This window comes from Sander vitreus, chromosome 10 (assembly GCF_031162955.1).
Source record: "Sander vitreus isolate 19-12246 chromosome 10, sanVit1, whole genome shotgun sequence".
NCBI classification, from domain to species: domain Eukaryota; kingdom Metazoa; phylum Chordata; class Actinopteri; order Perciformes; family Percidae; genus Sander; species Sander vitreus.
In genome coordinates this window covers 15,237,704-15,259,192 of record NC_135864.1, presented here as the reverse complement: position 1 = coordinate 15,259,192, position 21,489 = coordinate 15,237,704, and the positions used below count along the sequence as shown (strand labels likewise).

Genomic DNA, 21,489 nt, shown 5'->3' with positions numbered 1-21,489 from the left:
AAACAATCCCACTACGGGATGCTTTGCTGAAACACTTGGAGATTTATCCTGTGTTGAGAAGGTTACTTTTTGAGGAGTGAACTCCTTATTAGCTAGTTTAGAATATGATTTAATTTTCACAATACTAAAAAAATTGTGATTGTTGTATGGTTTGACGTGATGATCTCTGCAGCTGACATTGACAGACAAGTTATAGTCTTATAGAGACAGAGATTTGTCAGAACAAAAAAAAAACTAGTGGAAACAGCTGAGTACCAACAGGGATCACTGTCAGTGCCCCTTGTCAACCCAACCAGGACCATCGACAGCCTACAACCAGGGAAGAGACGGGTCATGGAGAAGTTTTTTAAGCCTGTTCACAGCCCCTCTAGCCCGGAAGAGATCAAGCCGCGGAAGCACCACCACCACCACCATCACCTTCCCCATCACCAAGACCCTCAGTCACACAGGTAGGATGGTTCATTCTAGTCGGTCAGATTTACATTTACATCTAATGGAAGAGGTATTAAGAAAAAAGACAATTACATACATTTGCCTTTATAGTGCAAACGCTACATTTGAAGGCATCTGCATTTTGGAATCAAATATACATATGCTGGCAATAGTTTTAAGTTATAATTGTGCATCATTACTATATCATGCAATACATTTATGTATGTGCCAAACTAAAACTGACATCATTAAAGTTGCTTATATTCCTGTGTCCTTGTGTTGTAGGTATACAACGTTTAATGACACAGACAGAAATACAGATGAAAGCCAAGGACACCACCGTCACCATCAACATGGTCGCTATCTCCCTCATCACGATGCCCACCATCAAACACAGCAATTTCACCACAGCGAAGAGGATGAGATACTTTACAACCACAATACACCTGTTACTCTCTCTCGGGCCTCTTCCTCTTCCCTCTCTTCATCCTCCTCCTCCTCCTCTTTTTCCTCATGGAATACAGAGGAAAGTGCAAATGATCCGTTTTCTCTTCGTCTTGCTGAGCTGCCACAGCACTCCTTGTCCTGCTCCAACATCTCAGATGTGCGCAGAGGTTTCAAGGAGGATGACAGCAGTGAGCCTATTGTCCTTGCCACCATCAAACACAACAAGAACGGCAGTGTTTGTAATGAGATACATAAGAGTGCACAAAAGAGGGGAAAGCGTGGTTTTGCTTCTCTTGACCGAGGTCACAGCAGAAGTGAACAAGGCCTCCTGCAGGGCAATGAAAGTGATCTTGGAGGAACACCATCCAGAGTACCGCACATTAACTATAGACCGCTGTATAAGGCAGCTAGTTTGAACCGAAGCCTGGCTTTCAATGAGGAGGACTTTCTGTTAGGGGTCTCCAGGGCCCCCAAGAGAGCAGTGTCCTCCATTCAGCTACCCAGCAAAGGCATCCTCAAAAAAAAGGAGCCTCATACTGACATCCGCAAGTCTAAGTCGATGGAGGTGTTGTCCCCAAGAGTTTCAGGACAAGATCCCAGTGGACAGAAAGGGAAAGGGGCAACTCAAGTTGAGATAGAGCAGACCAGGGCAAATTTTGTGCAGGGAAAGTTGCAATTCTCAGCCTTTTTAGATGAGATTACAAAACAGGTCATAAGTCCCTCAGCTCTCAACATCTTGGGTGTGAATAATAATAATAAAACTACTGGGAAGATACATGCCCCAGCACAAACACCTGGCCCAATCAAGCCTCAGCTCCCACCAAAGAAGAACAGAGAGAGCTCAGGGGAGGACAGGGAGCAGCACCTGAAACAGCCCAGCAGACAGGAGAAAGCAGCTTGCAGCAGCCCTCGGAAACTCTCGGACTGCTCCAATCCTGACAAACTGATCTCATATGCAGCTAGGAAGCCCCACGGTAGCCCCCCGCCTCATCACCACCCACACTCTCCCAGCCACAATACTCACCATGAAAGCAGCCGTAAAGACAGGAGGCCGTCGCCCACTGGGGCCTCCATGTCAGGGGACAGATATGGTAGAGGTGGCCCTCACCTCACAGATTGCACCAGCCCAGAACCCAGCCAGCCCATACAATTTCACCACCGCAAACAGCAGGCCACTGCCTTCCACAGTCAACATACCCAACACTTCCCTCAGCATCAGCCTCAACAGGTGCACCCCGGCCCTGGGCAGAGAGGGCCCGCCAGCTCCCCTCCATCCTCAGCCAAGGGTGTGGGGCCAGGCCTCGGATCTGAGTCTTCATCCACAAAATCTGATTCACCCAGGGCCAGAGACACAGCCTCCACAGGTACCAACCACAGCCCGGAGCAGAGTGGTCCACACCAGTCACAGCATATGGGGCATTTTAAACAACGCAGGGTGAGTTTATTTTGATAATATTTTTGCTCTTTTTATTAGGGTACAATAATATGAGACAGGAGAGACTGGAGTGGAGGGAGATTTCAGGCCTCAGAACATGAATCTAAAGTGAAATGTTACTTGTATGGTGCACACACCTTATTTCAGTTTGGAAAAGTAAGGAAGCATGAATGAAAACATATTTTGGTTGATAACACATATGCATATGTGATTATTATAATATTATACAGTTGCATTCTTTAACAAATAAGCTTGTATACTGGCATTTGCCACTCTTGAATTGATAAAACAGGTAGTATCAAATGGAGTTTCCCCCGAAAGTACAAGACTAGCATCTGCTGCATTGCTGAAGAATGACTCAGCTTGCAGTGCGGTAGTGTTTGACACGTCCTACACAGCCTGTGACTCAGCTATACTGCCTCTGCAAGAGAGGAGCAACACTGCATTCTGTTCTGTCTACGCAGATATATCCTCCCCTTATTGCAGTGTTATGCCTTCAGAAGCTTCATCATTGACTGGTTTTACAGTCAGACTCATGATTCTTCTTTCTTTTTCAGGAGTCTTACAACACAATATAACACAATTTGATTCATGTATTTTCTCATAAATGCCCCAATTGAAGGCCGTTTGTGGTGTGATGCCAAGGTTTCTCTATCCCTTTGTTTGATTTTCAAATTGATTTTATTTAATGAACATTTTAAAATTACCACGTCATCTAAATGATTATAAATAAATTATATTAGCTGACTGAGATATATTACTTAGGGATAACGCATTACTTATTTGTCACTTATTATAATTTATCTCCACTGTGATCCTCAAAGATTGGCAAACGACAGTAGAAAAACAAGTTTATTAAAGATTCTGTGTCTATGTCCATATAAATATACATACACGTCATTCGTGCCCTTAAATGGTGTAATTGTTTGTTTTCAAAGATCAGCCCTGAACTACTGAATGTTCTGTGAATCGACTGTATAGGCATAGAAAGTAACATTACACACATCACACATCCACTGGGACAAATCTCTCTCACTAGCTCACATAGCAGCAGCCAGCACTATGTTAAATGTGAGAGAGGTTGGTTGGTTAAGAGAAAGGATCACGTTGTTCTTATGTTAGAATCTGCTGCAGGCTTACACTGTTATGTACTGATAATCACACCCAACATTACATAACATTTTCCATTTGGTCGCTGTGTGGGATTTGGTCTCACTGAGTTTGTCTTTTCAAATTAAGGTTCAGTGAATTCACACAAACACCCATACAGAGGGGCTAAGAACAAATCAATTCTAGTGGAGCAGGTCTGCCATAACTCAATAGTTTATCTGTACATGACAGTCAGTAATGGACTGGTGACCCATCCTGGGTGTGTCCTCCTGCCTTTAACACAATGTGTGCATGGGCCAGGCTCCAGTTCCCTTGGTGTTTTATTTGGACAGTGATATGTTTGTCATTGTTTTGGCTCTACTCCAGCACACTGAAATTCAAATGAAACAATAACTATGAGGTTGAAGTTCTGACTTACAGCAAGGGTGCATATGGAGTGTTCAAATTGATATTGGGTGAACAGTGAAGAACTTGTGTGTAATGTGATGTCGTAAATTGTATTGTCACATGATAGATTGTAGGACCCCAGGAAGAATAGCTTTTAGCTTATGCTGAAGCTAATGGGGATCCAAATAAAACAAACTTGTCACCCATTTTGCTCTTTGAGGTACAAAAGAGGTTTACTGTTGTTACACAGCACTCAAATTGCATTTCAATCCAATGTGCTGTAGTACAGTGCCAAAACAAGACTGTTCAAACACTTATGGATTGTTTTGGATGTTTGCACCGAAGGAAAAGTCAATTATGCTAGTATTACATCCTAATGTCTCCTGTATCTTATCTTTTTCTCTCATCCTTCTTTTATTCTTTTTCAAGGACACACTGTGTGATGCCGACCATCTCCAGTAAGTGTGCAATATACTTACTGTCTGCTCACTTCACCTTTGAGTGCAGCTTTTCATACATTTCTCTCTATCCAATTCTGTTCTCTCTCTGTCTATCTCGAGATGGATCAGTGGTTATTGATCACACTAATGAGCATCCTCTCTCCCTCCACTGTTTTAAGAGGAAGAGGCGTGGTATTTATGGAACTGATTTATATAACCATGCATCTCTACGTCGTTAGAAATAAGAATATGTGAAAGAGAAGTTTAAAAGAACTACAAAATCTTAGCTTTCATACCAAAATATCTCACCCTCCTATATGTAATACATAATAATAATAGTACATTTCCATTGATGCTGTTCCTGACTATTCCTCTCATATCATTTCGTAGTTTGTGTAAACTGTACAATAGGCACAGATTGATCTTTTTTTTTTTTTTTTAGATCAATTCTTTTAATTTTTTTAAAATATTTTTAAACATACAGAACAGACAAACACAATTGAACAAGATCAACGGGGGACGGGAGAGCCAGCGCTGAGCTATCATTTTCTTGGTTGTGGTTGCACCGGCTAGCCAAACTTTCTTCTGTCTCCCAAGCAGATGTAATTTAGAGTCGTCATTAAGTAACAAAACAATAGGATATATAATATAAGACAGTAGGAATTCGACATCCTATCACATCAGATATTACAGATTGATCTTTTTGAGTTTGTTGTTAATAATAATAGGTCTAAGCCTTATGTGTAGTAATGAAGTTTGATATCAACATGAAGTGAAATGTGGCATGTTTTCAAAGTTACATAAAAAAATGTTTGGATAATGAATAGACTCTTCAAATGGAGGAATATGAGAAAAGGCCTCATCTTCAATAGTTCTTAAGGGTAAGTACTGTTTGAAAATAGTGGTCCATAAAGGCAACACTTCTAAATACTCTCCAGGATCAGTGACAAAACTCCATCTACCATCATTCCTCTGTGTTCAGGGCACTGCAGGAGGAGAATGCAGATCTTCACCAGAACTTGCTGCAGACTGTGGTTTGCATTGAGAGCCTGGAGGTGGAGTTGCAGAGGACCAGGGACGAGCTCAGCCACGTCAAGGAAAAATATAAAAGGTTTGCGATCATAAACCGAACAAAATTCAACATGCATGATGAATTAACGTAGCATATCCTATAATTTGAATGCACAAATAAGATTACATCTCTTCTACGTGTAGTATGATGATGCAGTACATAAAGGACAACATGTTTCCATATGAGAGTGAAATGGTGTGATGAGGGCACACATATTGATTCCAGAGCCAGAATCCATCAGGCCAACCTATAGCTTTACATAACAGTTTTTATAGATGAATTGATCCATGGAACATACACTCACCCCTTTGCATTTCTGTGGGTGTTTTGGTTCTGCAGTGACATGTTTTCCAAAGCCAACAGAGACAGGGGGACACAAGTCATCTGTCATGTCCCTTCACACTCACCAGTGAAAGTCTTGTTGTGACCCGAGCCCTGTCGAGCCTGTATCTATCACCAACCAACCACTGCGGCCTACCAGGCACATACCACACATTCTTCAACAGACTGCAGCAACTGGAGTGAATGGTCACCTCACACTGGGCTCCAGTTTGGTGTCAGTTGTTACATATTTGTTTGGAGAGTTTGTGGCTGCCATTTGGCCTGACAAACAACTGTCTTTTAGCCTGAAGATTATGACATGGTAATAAAGTGGTGTGTGTGTGTGTGTGTGTGTGTGTGTGTGTGTGTGTGTGTGTGTGTGTGTGTGTGTGTGTAAATAAAACTGATAATAGGTATTTTTTAATGGTTGTCTTCTCTTCTTCTTTTTTCTATGGTTTTCTGTGTCTTGCAGCCTTTTAGAGACACACACTGGGACCAAGCAGGCCAATAACCTGCTGGGGGAACACTTGCATATAGCGGTGAGAAAACTTGCAAGGAGAAAAGACTGGGGAAGCCAGGGGGATTCACTGCATTCACAAACCATGAGCAACTTTCATGTCAATCTCACCAAATTGTACGGTGTGTGTGTGTGTGTGTGTGTGTGTGTGTGTGTGTGTGTGTGTGTGTGTGTGTGCGCGCAGTCAGAGAACCTGAGCAGTGAGAGGAAGTACCTGCAAAACCGTGTATCACAGCTGAGCTCAGAGTTGGAGGATGCCCACCGGACCATTGCAGCCATGGAGAACATTAATGTAAGCACAGTGTCCCCTACTGGATATCCATGCACACTTCAGATAGCAACCATTTTACTAAATACATTATTGGGATGGATTAGTCTTCTTTAAGCCTTGGTTGGATGGGTCATTCCAATATTTGAAGTGTAATATTATAAGACCACATCACCCTGTGTTTTAAACACATGTATGTTTGTAATAGCACATTTATTTAAGCCTGCTTCTGCTCCTCATCTCAATTTGAGCCTCAAGTTAAAATGATAAAGTAGCAATCACGATGAAATCAAATGTTTTTGTGCAGCCACAACTCTCTACTAATGTGTGTGAAAGCATAAATGAATCATTGAATGGGCCTAGGGGCCCATTGGGCAATGTGGGTCAAAAATAGAGATTCTATTTTCAGTGGCTGTTTTTAGAGGCAATTATTAACATTTCTCAGTGGAAAGTCAAAGAGCGCAGTCAAAAGAAGGTATGTCCTGATCACATTTATTTTGCTCATGATCATTCTGCAGTCAAACATCTCCTGTGACTGTTGTAGCTGTTGAAGTGGAGCGGTTTTAACTACTTTATAGTTAGGTAGTAGTCCAGTGGTTCCCAACCTGGGGTTCACAAGATCAATCTGAAGGGCTTTTGCCTTTGTACAGTCTATGGTTTCTACCCTATATTTTATAATTAAGAAAAAAGAAGAAAAAACTGTTCTGCAACAAAAATCTGTTTTATTTTTTCTACCTTCTCTAATCCTTTTATGTAATCTATCATTTCTCTATTTTTTGTGTAAAATATATGACAAATTTAGTGGAGTAAAAAGTAAAATATTTCCCTCTGAAATGAAGTGAAGTAGAAGTATGAAATGGCATGAAATGGGAATACCCAAGTAAAGTACCTCAAAATTGTACTTGAGTAAAGCATTACATATGGTTAACCTGCAAAATGCTGAAAGACACAAAACAACCTGGAGTGATGCAGGGCAGGGGTAGGTAGGAGGGGGGGCTTACATATTTCTGTACCCAGGGGTCCATTGTCTCATAATCTGTTCATGTGTGCAAGAAAATATTTCCCATAATGTGTAACCTGTGTCCAGTGTTGTACTTTTAATTCAGATTACACTCCACCCTTGAATCAACTGAAATAGATCAAACAAGTATTCAAAATTGTTCAGCTAGAGATTAGGAGAATATCCATTATAGAAAGCTTTCAGAGATTTATAAAGTGATGTTTTTTCTTCTTTTACATGGATACATGGATTGAATTCAGAGTTTGTTATTGTGTGTATCAACCTCAGGTACCGTGCCTGATAAAGGAGTTATTGGAGAAGCACTTTGATTCAGCTGAGGCCATACAGAAGTTTCTGACAACCTCTGCCCCAATCAGCCGTTCTTCCACCTCTTCACAACCAGAAGGCCAATCCCACACGCCTAAAGTGGAGGAAGCAGCACATGATTGGTTGATGAAATCAGAGGCCGGTCCGCAGAGGGTCACAGCTTTCATACCTTTTCAGCAGGGGGTGCCAACAATAGGAACTGAAGGCAGTCTCTCTGGTCAGCATGAGTCCAGCCACAGCCCACCTTTCTCTGCAACTGACATCAGCACTGCTATCTATAAGAAAATGGCTGCCAGTTATGCAGCTAGACCACAACCTCTCTATCCCCAAAACCAACAGCAGCTTCCTCTGGGCACTAACCACGCTGACGCCCGTCCAAACCTCGAGCAGGCAGATGTGGGTGGTGACAGCTGGGGTGGTAAGGGCAGGGTAAAGGTAACGCTTTTGGAGCAGGACGTTGTGGATGTGACCTCCATGTCAGCCCAGCAGATCCTGGATGATTTCCTGCAGCAGCTGCAGCCCCATGGTGGAGGGGAGGAGCAGCAGGGCGGGCAGGAGTGGGCGGGATGAGCGGAACAAATGAAAATGTCAGAATGAAAAATGTCATCCAACAGCATGACAGGATGAATGTATATTCTTATCTTATTGCATTGAAATGTGTATTTATTCATATAAGTCATTGCTGTCAAATGCATTGTATCTTGTATCCCCAAAATACCAGAAAATCTGTTTTGGGCTTGTATATAATGTCCTTTTAGGCGTAGGATTTTATGGTTGCCAATTTTGGAGATTCAAAGATTTCCACACACACAAAAAAGAACTGTACTGGGAAACCAATTTGCACTCAAAGAAATAAAAAACTCTTAAGCTTGGCGTTGAAAAAAATTAGCAACAGAGCAATTAAATGCCAAAATGTATATTAAAAAATATGAACATGCAGTAATACATACAATTATAGGAAACTATTTACAAGTATGCTTTATAAATATATTTCAATTTAAGTGCTTAATTTAATAAGATGTAATGTACTGTTTTCCCTTAGCCTGTTGCCCTGTAATCCCCCCCCCCCTCACACACACACACAATTTAACAGAGAGACAAATACTCCATACCTTTAGATAGAATAGAAGCAGCTCTTCCTTTCAGTATTGAACTTAACATTTGTCCTATTAGTACAATGGAAGACAAGGTTTTTAAAAGTCAGAGACATCAAGGACATCTGTTCTTAAGAGTAACAGGTCTGAGGTTAACAGTGTTATAGCCTCTTATCAGTTTTTGATTTTATGTAAGATGGCTGTGCTATCAATTGATATAACTGAATAAATGGCAAAGACTGATGCTAGCTACCTGAAGAATGAACCCACTTATCTCTTAAAGAAAAGCATCTGCTTTATATATAGCAGATGAGATGAATAGTCATTTTCAACAACAGCCTGTTGTACAATTGTATTAATAATAATTCAACCAGGCAGAAATACCTTTTGAACACAGAAATAATCACATTTGTGTTTTCTTACCATTGTTCAGTTATTTCAGTCATTGTTAGGAAGGTGATTGGTAACATTAAGATCACATTAAGGAACACTGCAGTTAAACTGATACAAAGTTAAAGTTTTAAAATGTATTAATTGATTTATGTGAAATATAATTTTAAATTAGTATGAAATAAAAAAATATACTACTGTACATGCACAGATTTGTATATATTAATTGACTCTGTGTGTATAAAACGAGATGGCCCTTCCTATCTAAAATGATATGGGGTAGATGTTTAAAGCTGATGTGGTGGGCAGAAAAAAATGGAAACGTTGTACAGTAATTAGTATTAGTAAAAGTATTGTGACAATGTATATTGGATAGATTGCAGCAGCAACATATTAATCTTATTTTAATCTGTATAGCCCCATCTCTCATCAGTGTACACTTTACCCTCTGAATCATGCATTTATGAATACCGCTAGTCACATCAATTGAATATGTAACTGTGTCATTATGGCTGTTCTACCAATAAAAATACTCATCTTAAATGAATGCAACATCTCAGATTACAGACGTCTTTCTTGTTAAATTTCTTCTTGTCAGCTTCAAACATCACTAGTAAAGGAGCAACCTCTCTTTGTATAACACACAACACAGAGATAGCTTGGCTATTATTAGACCTTTAATATTTGCTGTACTAAAAATATGTAATTGTTCTTAATTTGGTTCTTTTCTCTTCTTGCCATCTCTACCATTAGAGGGCTCCACAAGTTTCCTCATTATGTCAATATATCTCCATCAGTCTCACTATTTAAAGACACCCTTACAGGAAAAAAGCACAAGTGAAAACAAGTTTTCACATTTGTTGATGACATGTTTCTGTATGAACTAACTAACTACTTAACTAACTAACTAACTAACTAACTAACTAACTAACTAACTAACTTGAAATTTGATGAATGGTGATGTGGTTAAAGAATATTAATGGATAAGTTATAGATATGAGGTGAGAGTTTGATTCAGTTTTCTGTTTTGGTGTGTTGTAAGAGCGGGGAATACACGACTGGCTTCAACCTGACTCAAGTTGTCATAAATACTTTTAATAAGAGTTTAATCCTATTGATTCAGCGCCACTAACCTCCCTCCGTGTCGCACTGTATACATAATCCCATACAAGCATAAGTCTCCTCTCCATAGTCTTACTTTCACTTTACATGAAAGAGCCTCGGTTACTGTCCTCCACAAAGATCATTTGGGGATCAATATTCACTTAATTTCAGTTCAATTGATCAGTGGCTTTCTCTTTTTGCCATTTATTCATACATTATATACAGTTGGGTCTTGTGTCATTGTAATGCCACATCATAAATACTGTAAGTTTAGGTTTTCAGCTTTGTTAACTTGGAACAGATGGAATTGGGTTGAGGTCAGTTCATTGGGTGAAGGAGTTCACAATACCTAGCATTTGCAGTAGTGGAATTTAACTAAGAAGGACATTAACTCAAGTGCTTTACTGAAGTACAATTTTGAGGTATCTGTACAGTGCTTTGAATATTTCCATCTTATGCTACATTGTACTTCCACTCCACTACATTTCAGAGGAAAATATTGTACTTTTAACTCCATTGCACATATTTGACATTCTCCACCCCATTATTTATCTCACAACCCCTCAGTTTTATCTTGTGATCCTTTGGAGGGGCCTGCCTGACCCTCAGGTTGGGAACCACTGAACTAAGATACCTAACTATACATAAGGTAGTTAAAACTAGCTCCACCTCAACCAATGGCTACACCATTAACATGATGCTTACTGATTATCATAAATAATAATAAATCAGTCCCAGGGGACATTTTTCTGCAGAAGGTGTACTTTTATTTGTGAGACTTTAGGTACATTTAGCTGATAAAACCTCTGTACTTTTACTTAAGTAGAACTTTGATTTACTTGGAGTATTTTTACACTGTGGTATTGGTACTTGTACTCTTCCAACGCTAAACAGTTGCCAGTGTTTGAAGTCAAACCTGGGACTTTTTAATTCATCCTTCTTTCCTCTGATTGCATATCTTTGCCTTATCAAACAATAAAACATTCAATTTTTTTGACAGCAAATTAGATTTGCTTGCTCATTTTCTCACACTCCCACATCTCATGATATTGCTGCCATTTAGCCTCAGCTAACTGCGTCTATGATATCTACTCACTGAGTCATCTATAGTGTCCAGGTTGTACTGATGGGTTTCAGGTAAGTCCACCTGTCATAATAGTCCCTCCCATCAATGTCTATCTGAACAAGTTTGCTGATCAGACACTGCCCTGCTTTCCCATTGGCCCCTGGACTTTAATAGGATCCCAGGGACTCTGTTGGGAGGATTACGGCTCCAAACCCTCGACTTTGGCCAGTTTCTGTTTTCTCCAACCATGGGAACAGCGGTTTAGGGGGTCGCCGCACATGCACAGACCCAGAGGGGTGCCATCAAAAGACAACATCACATCAAGAGGAATAAATCAGCTTGAAGGGGGGGCTACGGCGGTGTGAGCAATCAACTTGAGGAGAAAGAAATACATCTTTTCTTCCACAATTCATTATTTGACAATCATCTCATATTTTTCATAGTTTTGCTGCACTGATTTTGATTATAAATCATCTTTTTGGGACAATTTCAGCATCCAAGTGAAAGCTTTTGGATTATCCTCTGAGGTCGACTGTGTCCTTTATCATCTGAGGGATCTACCTGCTTATCGCCTCTACCTGGAATAACTTAGATGAGCTCAACCTGCTAATACCTCACCAAATAACAAGCACAAGGCCTGTATTGACCACTGTGTTTCTGCAACATTAGTCACACCATCTTGTGACCTCTGTTGGGATTGTCTCTTTACATGCAGCTGGCCTTCACTGGATCTCAAGTTTTGACCAGAATTGACTGAACTCCTTCGTCTTCTCTCCTGCTCCCCTTCTCTTACTTTTCTCTCCTGTCTTTTGCGTTGATCGGTGCATGGTAGTGAGCCATGCTGTTGAAGATGAAGTTCTCCCAGCAACGGCGTGTGCACCTGGCCCAGGGCCTGTGGCTGCTGTCCTGGATGGCAGTGATGTGGGGGGTCATGATCTTTTGTCTGGGGGTTTACCTGAAGACAGAGCTGCTCCGTAGGGCCGAGGTAGGGAGAGAGTTGCTCAATGTCAACTTAAAGACAAGAGGGCCAAGTTTAAAAACACAGGCATGAATGTATTCAAAGTTACACAAACATAGACCTTTGCCTTTGCTCGTGGTTGTTTACCGAGTCTGCTGTGCTGCTGCTAATCGGGGACCTTTATTTAAATTTAGCTCTACAGTTTAATCCACAAATACAAACATGCAATACTAGTGTAAACATGCACACAGTGACACTCAGGCACATTCATGCATGATAAGTCGTGAGGACATTGTATGTTAAAACCACTGTATCAAAAAACAAATTCAAAGCAATTGGGGTTCACTGTGTGTTGAATTTAGGTAACATGACCAGCAGGCAAAGGTTATGAGCTCTACTAGGTAGTCATTGAGCTAGATTGATCACTGATTGATTTGGATAAGCCAGGAACACATGCCTACAGATAGTTATTGATATCCAATGAGAGATTCCATAACCTCTAAGTTCTAAGTGTTATTGAGTTAGTGTCGATATGGTTTAGATGAGTGAAATGTAAGATGTGACCAACATAATAGTGTCAGGAAGGATCTTACAGAATGATTCACAAGAACGCAATCCTCTTTTATACTTGTTAGACAAAAATATAATTTTGTTTGTTTTGCACTTAACTTGCGTAATGTGTACAGATCATTGACAAAACTACTTATTCCACACCCAGAGGCTGAGCTCATTTGTCCTAAACTCACATATGGCTGGATAGATATTATTGGATGATTATTTTACAAGGTGACAGTACTGGGCTGAGTTTATTAATGGTAATTTTAATACAACAATGGGGCAGAGGTGCTTTATGGCTGACAGGCTTTTGAAAACTCAGCCAATAATAAACTCAGTCTATAATTGACTTTTGCTGTGACCAGGGCAATTAATTCAATTTGTCATTATATTTCTAGAGTAGTCTTTGCATCCAGCACATCAGCAGCTAATTGAATCTTTTGGCTGCCAAGGTCATTTTTAGAATAGATAAGGCTAATCGAATGCAGGATTATTACCTGCTAAAGTGTGTAGAGGAAATGACAAAGTGACCCACAGTTGGCTGCTGCTCTTGTGGCTGCTATTATCTTTGACTGTGCTCTTCCTTTCTTGAGGTGATGGACAACACAGAGATCCACGTGGTGCCCAACATCCTGATGATGGTGGGCCTGGCCTCCATCGGCACCAACTGGGTTGCCAGTCGCGCATGTCAGGACTCCTTGGACGCAACCCGCTTCCCACGTTGGAAAGTTTTCCTGCTGGCTTGGTTTGCTGTAGCTGCAGTGCTCTGTTGTTTGCTCATCGCTGTTGTGGTGCTCAGCTACGCCCTGCAGGGAAGCCTGGAGGAGTCCCTGAAGGTGGGGGTCACTAGTAATGATCAGAGGGTGACAGGTCAAGGGGTGGAGTAGGTGTTAGCATGCCAACTATTAGGAATTATAGACAGTTAGGCAACATATTCCAAACTTGGCCCCTTAACCACACCCACTTCAGCACCATAGACTTTTACATGGGGCCCCCCCTGGGCATCTGTAACCTTTGACCCCCTCTGACAGTGAGCCTTATAGAGATTGGTCCCATAACAGGATGGTGTTTTCTGATCCTCAAGCAAAACACAAAACCAAACCTGCCCCCCTAAGCTGCTGTGTCTGAAAGAGACTCCCAACTGTGAAGATGAAGAAGAAAAGTTTAGTGGGTTAAGGCTACAGAGAAAATGGCTCATATTCCTGCAGGTTGATCAATTAAAACCAATTAAAAAGTGAATGATTAAAGGTCTCACTCTTGTTAAATGTTGCATTGAGACCAGAAAAAGACATCTATAAGAGATGTCAATTAATTAAGTTGCAATGCGAAAGAATTTAAACAACAAACCAGACAGCATTTAATATAAACAGGTTTCAAATACCTAGACCTAGTTAAATCTTTTAACAGACATAAACAGAAAACAGCTGCATCTTTGACATACAGTACGGTAAAACCGTTCTCGAAAACATCAGATAACCCCCCCCTTCTGTCTCATTTACTCTTCTGTCTTCACTGTCAGGTGGGCCTGAAGAATGGTATTCGGTTCTACAAGGACACAGATGTGCCAGGCCGCTGTTTTCAGAAAGAGACCATTGATCGTCTGCAGATGGAGTTTCGCTGTTGTGGGAACAGCAACTTCAAGGATTGGTTTGAAGTTCAGTGGGTCAACAACAGATACCTAGACTTCACCTCCAAGGACGTCAAGGAGTGAGTGAATCACAATACAGGGAGCAGCAGGTTATGCCATGCAGGGAATTGAGAGGATGAATGAGAAGAAACTGGATTGATGAGGGGTATACAGGAAAGAGCAGATAAATCTAGTTGAATGGCAGATAAGTAGACTTCACATCCAAAAAGGTCAAACAAACTGTTAGAGGGGAGATAGAGGGGATGGAGGGAGAAAGGGAATGATTTGAAGGAATAGTGTATTAAAAATAGATATGGCCTTTACTTTTGAAGCGAATGACAGAAACGGATAGAAACGTGGGTCAAAGATGAAATAAATGAAAAGGAATGAATAAATAGAAAGGTTGTGACATGATAACACTTGTAGAGAGGCACTGCTCATTTCTCACTAATTTTAAGTATGTATTGACCTGAAAGTCAGGCCTTTAACTTCCTCACCTCATTTCTTTCTCTCTCCTCTTCTCTCATTTCTGTCTTTTTCTAATCTGTTTCCATCATCTGTTTTCTCACTGTCCCTCCCTTCTCTGTCTCCAGTCGAATCCGGAGTAACGTGGATGGCCGTTACCTGTTGAATGGCGTTCCTTTCAGCTGCTGTAACCCCGCCTCCCCTCGCCCCTGCCTGCAGCTGCAACTGACCGATAACAGCGCCCACTACAACTACGAGTACCAATCAGAGGAACTCAACCTGTACAGCCGCGGCTGTAGGCAGGCTCTGACTGACTACTTCATGGAGCTGATGAACTCAACTGGTCCTTGTGTGCTGTCAGTCATCTTAATACAGGTAGGATACATGATGGCATGAACACAAACACTTCTATTATTCTGTGATTTGTGGTAAAGAGGAAATATAGTAATTAACAAGGCACAGAGCGTTAACTGAATATTTACACACACACACACACACACACACACACACGCACACACCCACACACACACACACACACACACACACACACACACACACACACACACACACACACACACACACACACACACACACAAAGATACTAGAATGATTATCTGTGGAAAGCTGTCCAGAATTTTGTGCTACGCTCCTCTACATTTTTAAATAATGGTTTTATTTAACGCAGTGACTGCCATGACATCCACCAGAAATAAAACCTCACTCTGCTGACACACATTGATTTCTGTCTTTTAATCAAACGTGTACTTTCACTCCTTTGCCAAATAACAGTAGGCCTATTGATGGCACATTCTCTTCAAATAACCAACAAGACTGCAGGCTGGAACAGGACACCAATACACATGTTTTACAGTGCATCATTAAACACCGTCTACAGCTAACCAAACAATCTATACTTTTAAATGCAGCAGCTCAGTATTCTAGTCCAACACGATAGGGGTAGATGGCTGCCATGTGAAAAGTTAATAAGGTCTCAAGCTGAGTTGTAGATATAGTTCAAAAACTAAAACCTGCTTTGAATTATGTAGCCCCGAGATCAAACAAAAAAGGAAGAGGAAGCATGAGATAAAACTAATAATAATTTTCGTACAGTCCCTACCCCATTATCCCATAAAAGTGTGAATGTTTGTAATACTGATTCTAATCTTCATGCGTGCAATCCTGCAGCAAAACATAATCATTGATATGATCGTTTTAATTCTTAAAACATCAGTTTTTGTGATCCGATCAAACCATTTGACCATCTCATTAGGTAACAAACACCAAATGAAATGAAGCTTTTACATGATCTTGATTGCTTTTTTTCTGTCCAGCTGTCAGTTTGTCTGAGCCTGCGGTACCTGCAGACGGCCGTGGAAGGAGCTATGGCTCTGGAGGACCCAGAGGGCGACAGTGAGGGTTATCTCCTGGAGAAGGGTGTGAAGGAAACCATTGAGGACCTCAAAGCCAATGCCCTGAAGATGTTAAAGTTTGGGCAGGTTGACCCCAACGCCGCCGAAGGGTCCTCTGAGGCTGCAGATGCCGAGAAAGCTGAGAAGACTGCGTCCCCTACTCTTGCCAGTTAGAGGGGAGAAATTATTTAAATAAGAGCTGTGGTGAAAGGGATTCAGGGGGGATGTGTTTGAGATTTCTTGGTTGTGTGAGTTGTGTGAGTTGGCAGGTGGCGGGTACAACACCAGTTGAGTTTTGACATGTTAGGTTTGATTTACGCTTCACCAATGCAGCAGCCACAGCTGTCTCGCACATGGCCAAAACAAGGCAACAAATAGGGAATCTTATCAGGCCCTCCACAGACACCAAAACAAACTCCTTTATGCAGGACCTCATCAATGTGTAACCATCAAAGAATCTGCTCAGGAGATAGTAGGCTACTTTTTGTTGTAACTAGAAGAGAGAACATTCAGTTTAAAGTGGTGTAGCTTTCACACACACACACACACACACACACACACACACACACACACACACACACACACACACACACACCAACAGACACATATTTAGCACTTTTTGACATTTGGCTCTAATTTGGCAAAGTCACAATTCGCACAATGCTTAAGGTCCTCACATGTGCACTGTAATATTCATCTCAGGGCTGTAGAGTTTGTACTGAACTGCAATGAAATGTTTAGGAACCTGTTAAAATGGCACATGAATTATATATTAAAGGTAGAAGTTTTATCTGCTTTGCAGTGTGGGCTTTTTTACATGTAATATAATAGAGTAGGGAATTTCCCTAAGTATGGGTTATCTGAGTTCAGCAAGGAGAGTTGGATTAAGTGTGTGTGTGTGTGTGTGTGTGTGTGTGTGTGTGTGTGTGTGTGTGTATATATGTGCATGAGTGTGAGTGTGGTGCCCTATATGAAACTGTCATCTTGTCTATTGTGACAGCTCAGAAACAATCTGATAATCCCGGTGTAGTTAATCCCAAAACTGCTGCACAAGCAGCATCAGCACACAGGAACACACTCTGTCATACAGGGACAGAAACAGCACACTGATGCAACATGTTGGAAGTTATTTTTGAAAGCAAAACCGTTTGTAAATGCTTTTTTTTTTGTTACAAGTTCAGTACAAGCAAATAATATAACATTGTGATCTGCCCTAGCTATCCAAATGTGTTCTTAAATAAAACACTGTCACGTAATAAGGTTAATGAATGTTTCATTTTAGCAGATAAACATGCTTTGGTCGCAGAAATATATATTTCTTTCATTAAAAAACAGAGGTTGATAAAAGAGTGCGGATGAAAGTTTGGTTTCAGGCTTAGTCACATCTTTTAAAAATATTACCTGTAATAATCCAACTATTAACATTACAGTACAGCACAATGGGAGATAGAAGGTTACTTGCTGTAGTTTTCTTAGACAAGTACGAAAAAACAAAGTGAAAATACAAATGAATTAATTAATGAATACAGATTTAAAAACAAAACCCCAAAAATAAAAAATAAATGTTTGCAATGTTTAATAGTCTTCTTAAAATAGAATTCCCAGGAGGGTAATTAAGTGAAAGATGACACATATTATGGACCATTTGTGTAGGCCTACATACAAAGGAGAACATACAAGTGTACACATACCACATTCATAATGATGTTTACATGGCAACAATAAACCCACATCACAGCTAGAATGAGTCTCTACAAATTGACAGTGTGGTGGAAGAAGTATTCAGATCCTTTACTTAAGGAAAAGTCCTAATACCACAGTGTAAAAAATACTCAGTTACAAGTAAAAGTCCTGAATTGAAAATGTTACTTAAGTAAAAGTAAGTATCATCAGGAAAATGTAGCCTACTTAAAGTTTTAAAAGTAAAAGTACTTAATACAGAATAATCAACAACAGTTCTGTCAATCAACTAAGTGTATAATCGGATAAGCATTTCAGCTGGATATAATAAAACATTGTATTTTATAAACTACATGTGTTTGACGTGCAAAAATCTTAATTTGTAAAGTAACAAGTAGGCTAACAAAAGCTGTCAGATTAATGTAGTGGAGTAAAAAGTACATTTCCCTCTGAAATGAAGTGGAATAGAAATAGAAAGTGGCCTGAAAAGAAAAGACTCAAATGAAGTACAAGTAGGCTACCTCAAATGTGTACTTAAGTAAAATACTTGAGCAAATGTACTTAGTTACATTCCACCACTGCAAATTGACACATACTGTAGGCTACTGCAGATACAGACATAGACATACAAGAGTACAGGAAATGCAGCACCTAAATAAAAGTAGAGCTGCTTGGTTACACTTCCCCCCAGCGATTTTGTTATGGAAATAATGATGTAATGCATCATTTTTAAATGGGCAATTAGGAACTTTAATTTTAAACCGCCAGGGTTCGCTATTGCACAGTGTTTAAATCTGGCTTGCATTTTTAAGTTATTTGTGTGGACATTGAGCAACAATGACAACACTAGAGCTCAGACAACTTCAAGTATTAACTGCAGTCAAAGCCTTCGTCATTTTCACCGGAAAAACCTGTAAGTTATTGAGCAGAAATAACACAAAAGCCAACATTACCATATAGCCGTTTGAAATAATAGATGACATTCATTCAAATGTGTCGAATATGAAAAATTGGTTATGTTGTCATATCGTTTTTAAAGCATACAACATAAAACGAGGCCTAAATCTCCAGTGTCCAAATCAAGATTAGATTATCTGTGTCGGTTAGCCAATGTGTGGAGGGCGTGTAAAGATGTCGGCTCAAAAAAAGAAAAAGAAAAAAAGAAGCAACGTGCGTTTTGAAAATTCCGGTGTGGTTTTGCAATGAAACTGTCACACAGTCAGAGAGGAAGAGACAGCGAGGTGGAGGGAGGGGAAGGGCCGCAGAAACGTCAAACTAGCCTACTTCACTTGAAGCAAGATGGATTCTAGTACATAGTGTTGATCATCTTTTTAATTAGCTGTCTTCTGTAGTGTTTCACAGCTCTCGTAACATAACAATGGACTCTAACATTATGGAGATAATAGAGGAATTCATGGAAAGTGCGTTGGTGCAATGGGTACGTCATTTATCATTTATCACTTCCAGTTAGAGAAAAGGTCATCATTTCTAGAGGCAGAGAGAGGAGAATAAAACAGGCGGATTGTGTGGAAACTGTGTAGAAATCCGCTTTGTACAATGCAATAAAACATTATTTCCAGTCACAAATACTTATGACATTGTATCTTTTAGAGAAGCCTGCTTTCCATTTCTATTCACCCAAATAAATGTAAAAGTAGGAGTTGAATAAACAGCAAAACATAGCCTTGATACTGCTTTCTGGCTGTTTTGTAGCTACAGCAAAACAAACACCCTACTTCTCCTTTTGGCAGCTTCCCTTGCCTCTTAATGACCAGTTTTTTTCTTCTCCTAAGCCTTGACACTTCCGTGTCCTTGGGCTTTTATCTACTGTGTAGTCAAGAGAATATAGTCTCACTAAATCCAGATGAGGATTTGTTATATTTGTAACAGACTGAATTTCCAGCTGGGTTTTCCAAATGGGAAACCAATCAGCCCATGGAGATTTTTCCCCATTCTGGTCAATGAACAGTATTTACAATATAATGTGATACTGTGCTGAACCTTGAAGGGATATTTTCATTGTTGTTGCCCTACTCCAAAGAGGGAGTCAGGGGTCAGGTTCATCAGGATGCCTGCAGCTGGCAGGGGTTTACTATTTGCTCAAAGGCACTTCAGCAGGTTGATTAATCACTGAGCTTTTACCCTGCTTCACAATATGTTGGACATCCGCACCCTGTTCACACTGTCGCACAGCGTCTCAAGCTGCTCTACCTCACCTTATCAGCTGATCCAACTCCAGCTTGTTACTCTGTTAACCGACAGTGCAGTTTTTAGAAGGTGCAGATGGGAATAAACCTCATTATATTGCAGTTTGCATTGGCACAGCTCTTCTTAGCAGAGAGAGACCTTGGCTGCCATCCTGCTTGGCTGCCTGTCACTGTGAAGTGCTTCCCAGTGTGGGAGCACAGAGCCCACCTGTCCAGACAGGTGCACAGACTCAAGCAGCTTCCTGTGTGAAAATGTTTGCAGCTCTCATCTCCCTCCTTCTCTCTCTCTCTCTCTCTCTCTCTCTCTCTCTCTCTCTCTCTGCTCCTGTCTTCCTTGTCCTGGTACACACTCATTGGCCACACTATTCTCCACACACACACACACACACACACACACACACACACACACACATCCACCCAATCTCTATCTGTCTCTCACAGGTTCAGCTGTTTGAAAAGATGGTGGAGAGGGAGGACGGCTTCCCGCTTTACAGCCAGTACATGGAAGTCAACTCAATTTCCCAGAGTGTCCGGGATCGTTACATGAGGCTGACCAATGGGATTTTCCTCAATGAGATCATGAGGGTCATGTAAGATTGATCAAGATTTTCTTGCTTCATTGCTTTGCAGCCATAAAGCAGACTGCTAGGGAAAATAAGAACTTATATGATGACCATGTGAGGACATTTCCCAGTCAATCTGTAACGCAAGACGCCCATTTGAACTTCATTGTAAAATTAAAATAAAACAGTGCTAAATTCCAAATTTTCAGCCAATGGAGAAAACTGAAATAATAAATTTGTGTAACCTTGCAGTTAGTTGCAGAAATTGGCCTTGGCTTTTAATAAGTTTAAAAGAAATATAGAAATGGGCCCCTCCAATTAAACTAAAAGCCATTTTCAGTGAAGAACCATTTGTTACAAGACCCCAAAGCAGAGCACGGGAGCTGGTTGGTAAGTAAAAAAAGTTTATTTGAACAAAAAAGTGTCACAAGCAGGAGCAGAGGTGGCAGGGAGCTGGCTGACTGGAGATGTTCTTGGTCATAAGAGTGGAAAAACCTGTGTGGAAACACAGGAACAGGATCGACAGCGTGGCACGCTTGTAGTGCTGCGTTTACAAAACAAGTAAGAGGTCAGATGCAAAAATTCCTTTCGCTGGTAGAAAATCAGGCGAAGGAA

General features: G+C 40.6%; 2 protein-coding genes across 4 annotated transcripts in view; both read left to right on the top strand.

Moving 5' to 3' along the window:
- Positions 1-12,248: 12,248 nt before the first annotated feature.
- rom1b (retinal outer segment membrane protein 1b) lies at positions 12,249-17,631 on the top strand. The gene is made up of 5 exons (XM_078261393.1): positions 12,249-12,395; positions 13,517-13,759; positions 14,443-14,630; positions 15,144-15,390; positions 16,347-17,631. Exons 1-5 carry the CDS (start codon positions 12,249-12,251, stop codon positions 16,596-16,598), a joined length of 1,077 nt encoding a protein of 358 aa, XP_078117519.1. The 3' UTR covers positions 16,599-17,631.
- Positions 17,632-18,948: 1,317 nt separating this feature from the next.
- ccdc88b (coiled-coil and HOOK domain protein 88B) overlaps positions 18,949-21,489 on the top strand; it is a 41,237-nt gene continuing 38,696 nt past the window's right edge. For 2 of the 3 annotated variants that reach the window (XM_078260478.1, XM_078260477.1), the window contains exons 1-2: positions 19,327-19,542; positions 20,753-20,901. In XM_078260478.1, the coding sequence (XP_078116604.1) occupies positions 19,483-19,542; positions 20,753-20,901 (209 nt within the window). In that variant the 5' untranslated portion in view covers positions 19,327-19,482. Of the gene's footprint in view, positions 19,018-19,326; positions 19,543-20,752; positions 20,902-21,489 lie in introns of those variants that run through there. The other variant, XM_078260480.1, reaches the window with a different exon arrangement.

Bases quoted from the DNA above. Each gene is read 5' to 3' on its own strand.
- rom1b (XM_078261393.1), top strand. From the start codon at position 12,249: ATGCTGTTGAAGATGAAGTTCTCCCAGCAACGGCGTGTGCACCTGGCC. The intron at 13,760-14,442 runs GTGGGGGTCACT...CTTCACTGTCAG, and splicing joins GCCTGGAGGAGTCCCTGAAG to GTGGGCCTGAAGAATGGTAT. The intron at 15,391-16,346 runs GTAGGATACATG...TTTTCTGTCCAG, and splicing joins TGTCAGTCATCTTAATACAG to CTGTCAGTTTGTCTGAGCCT.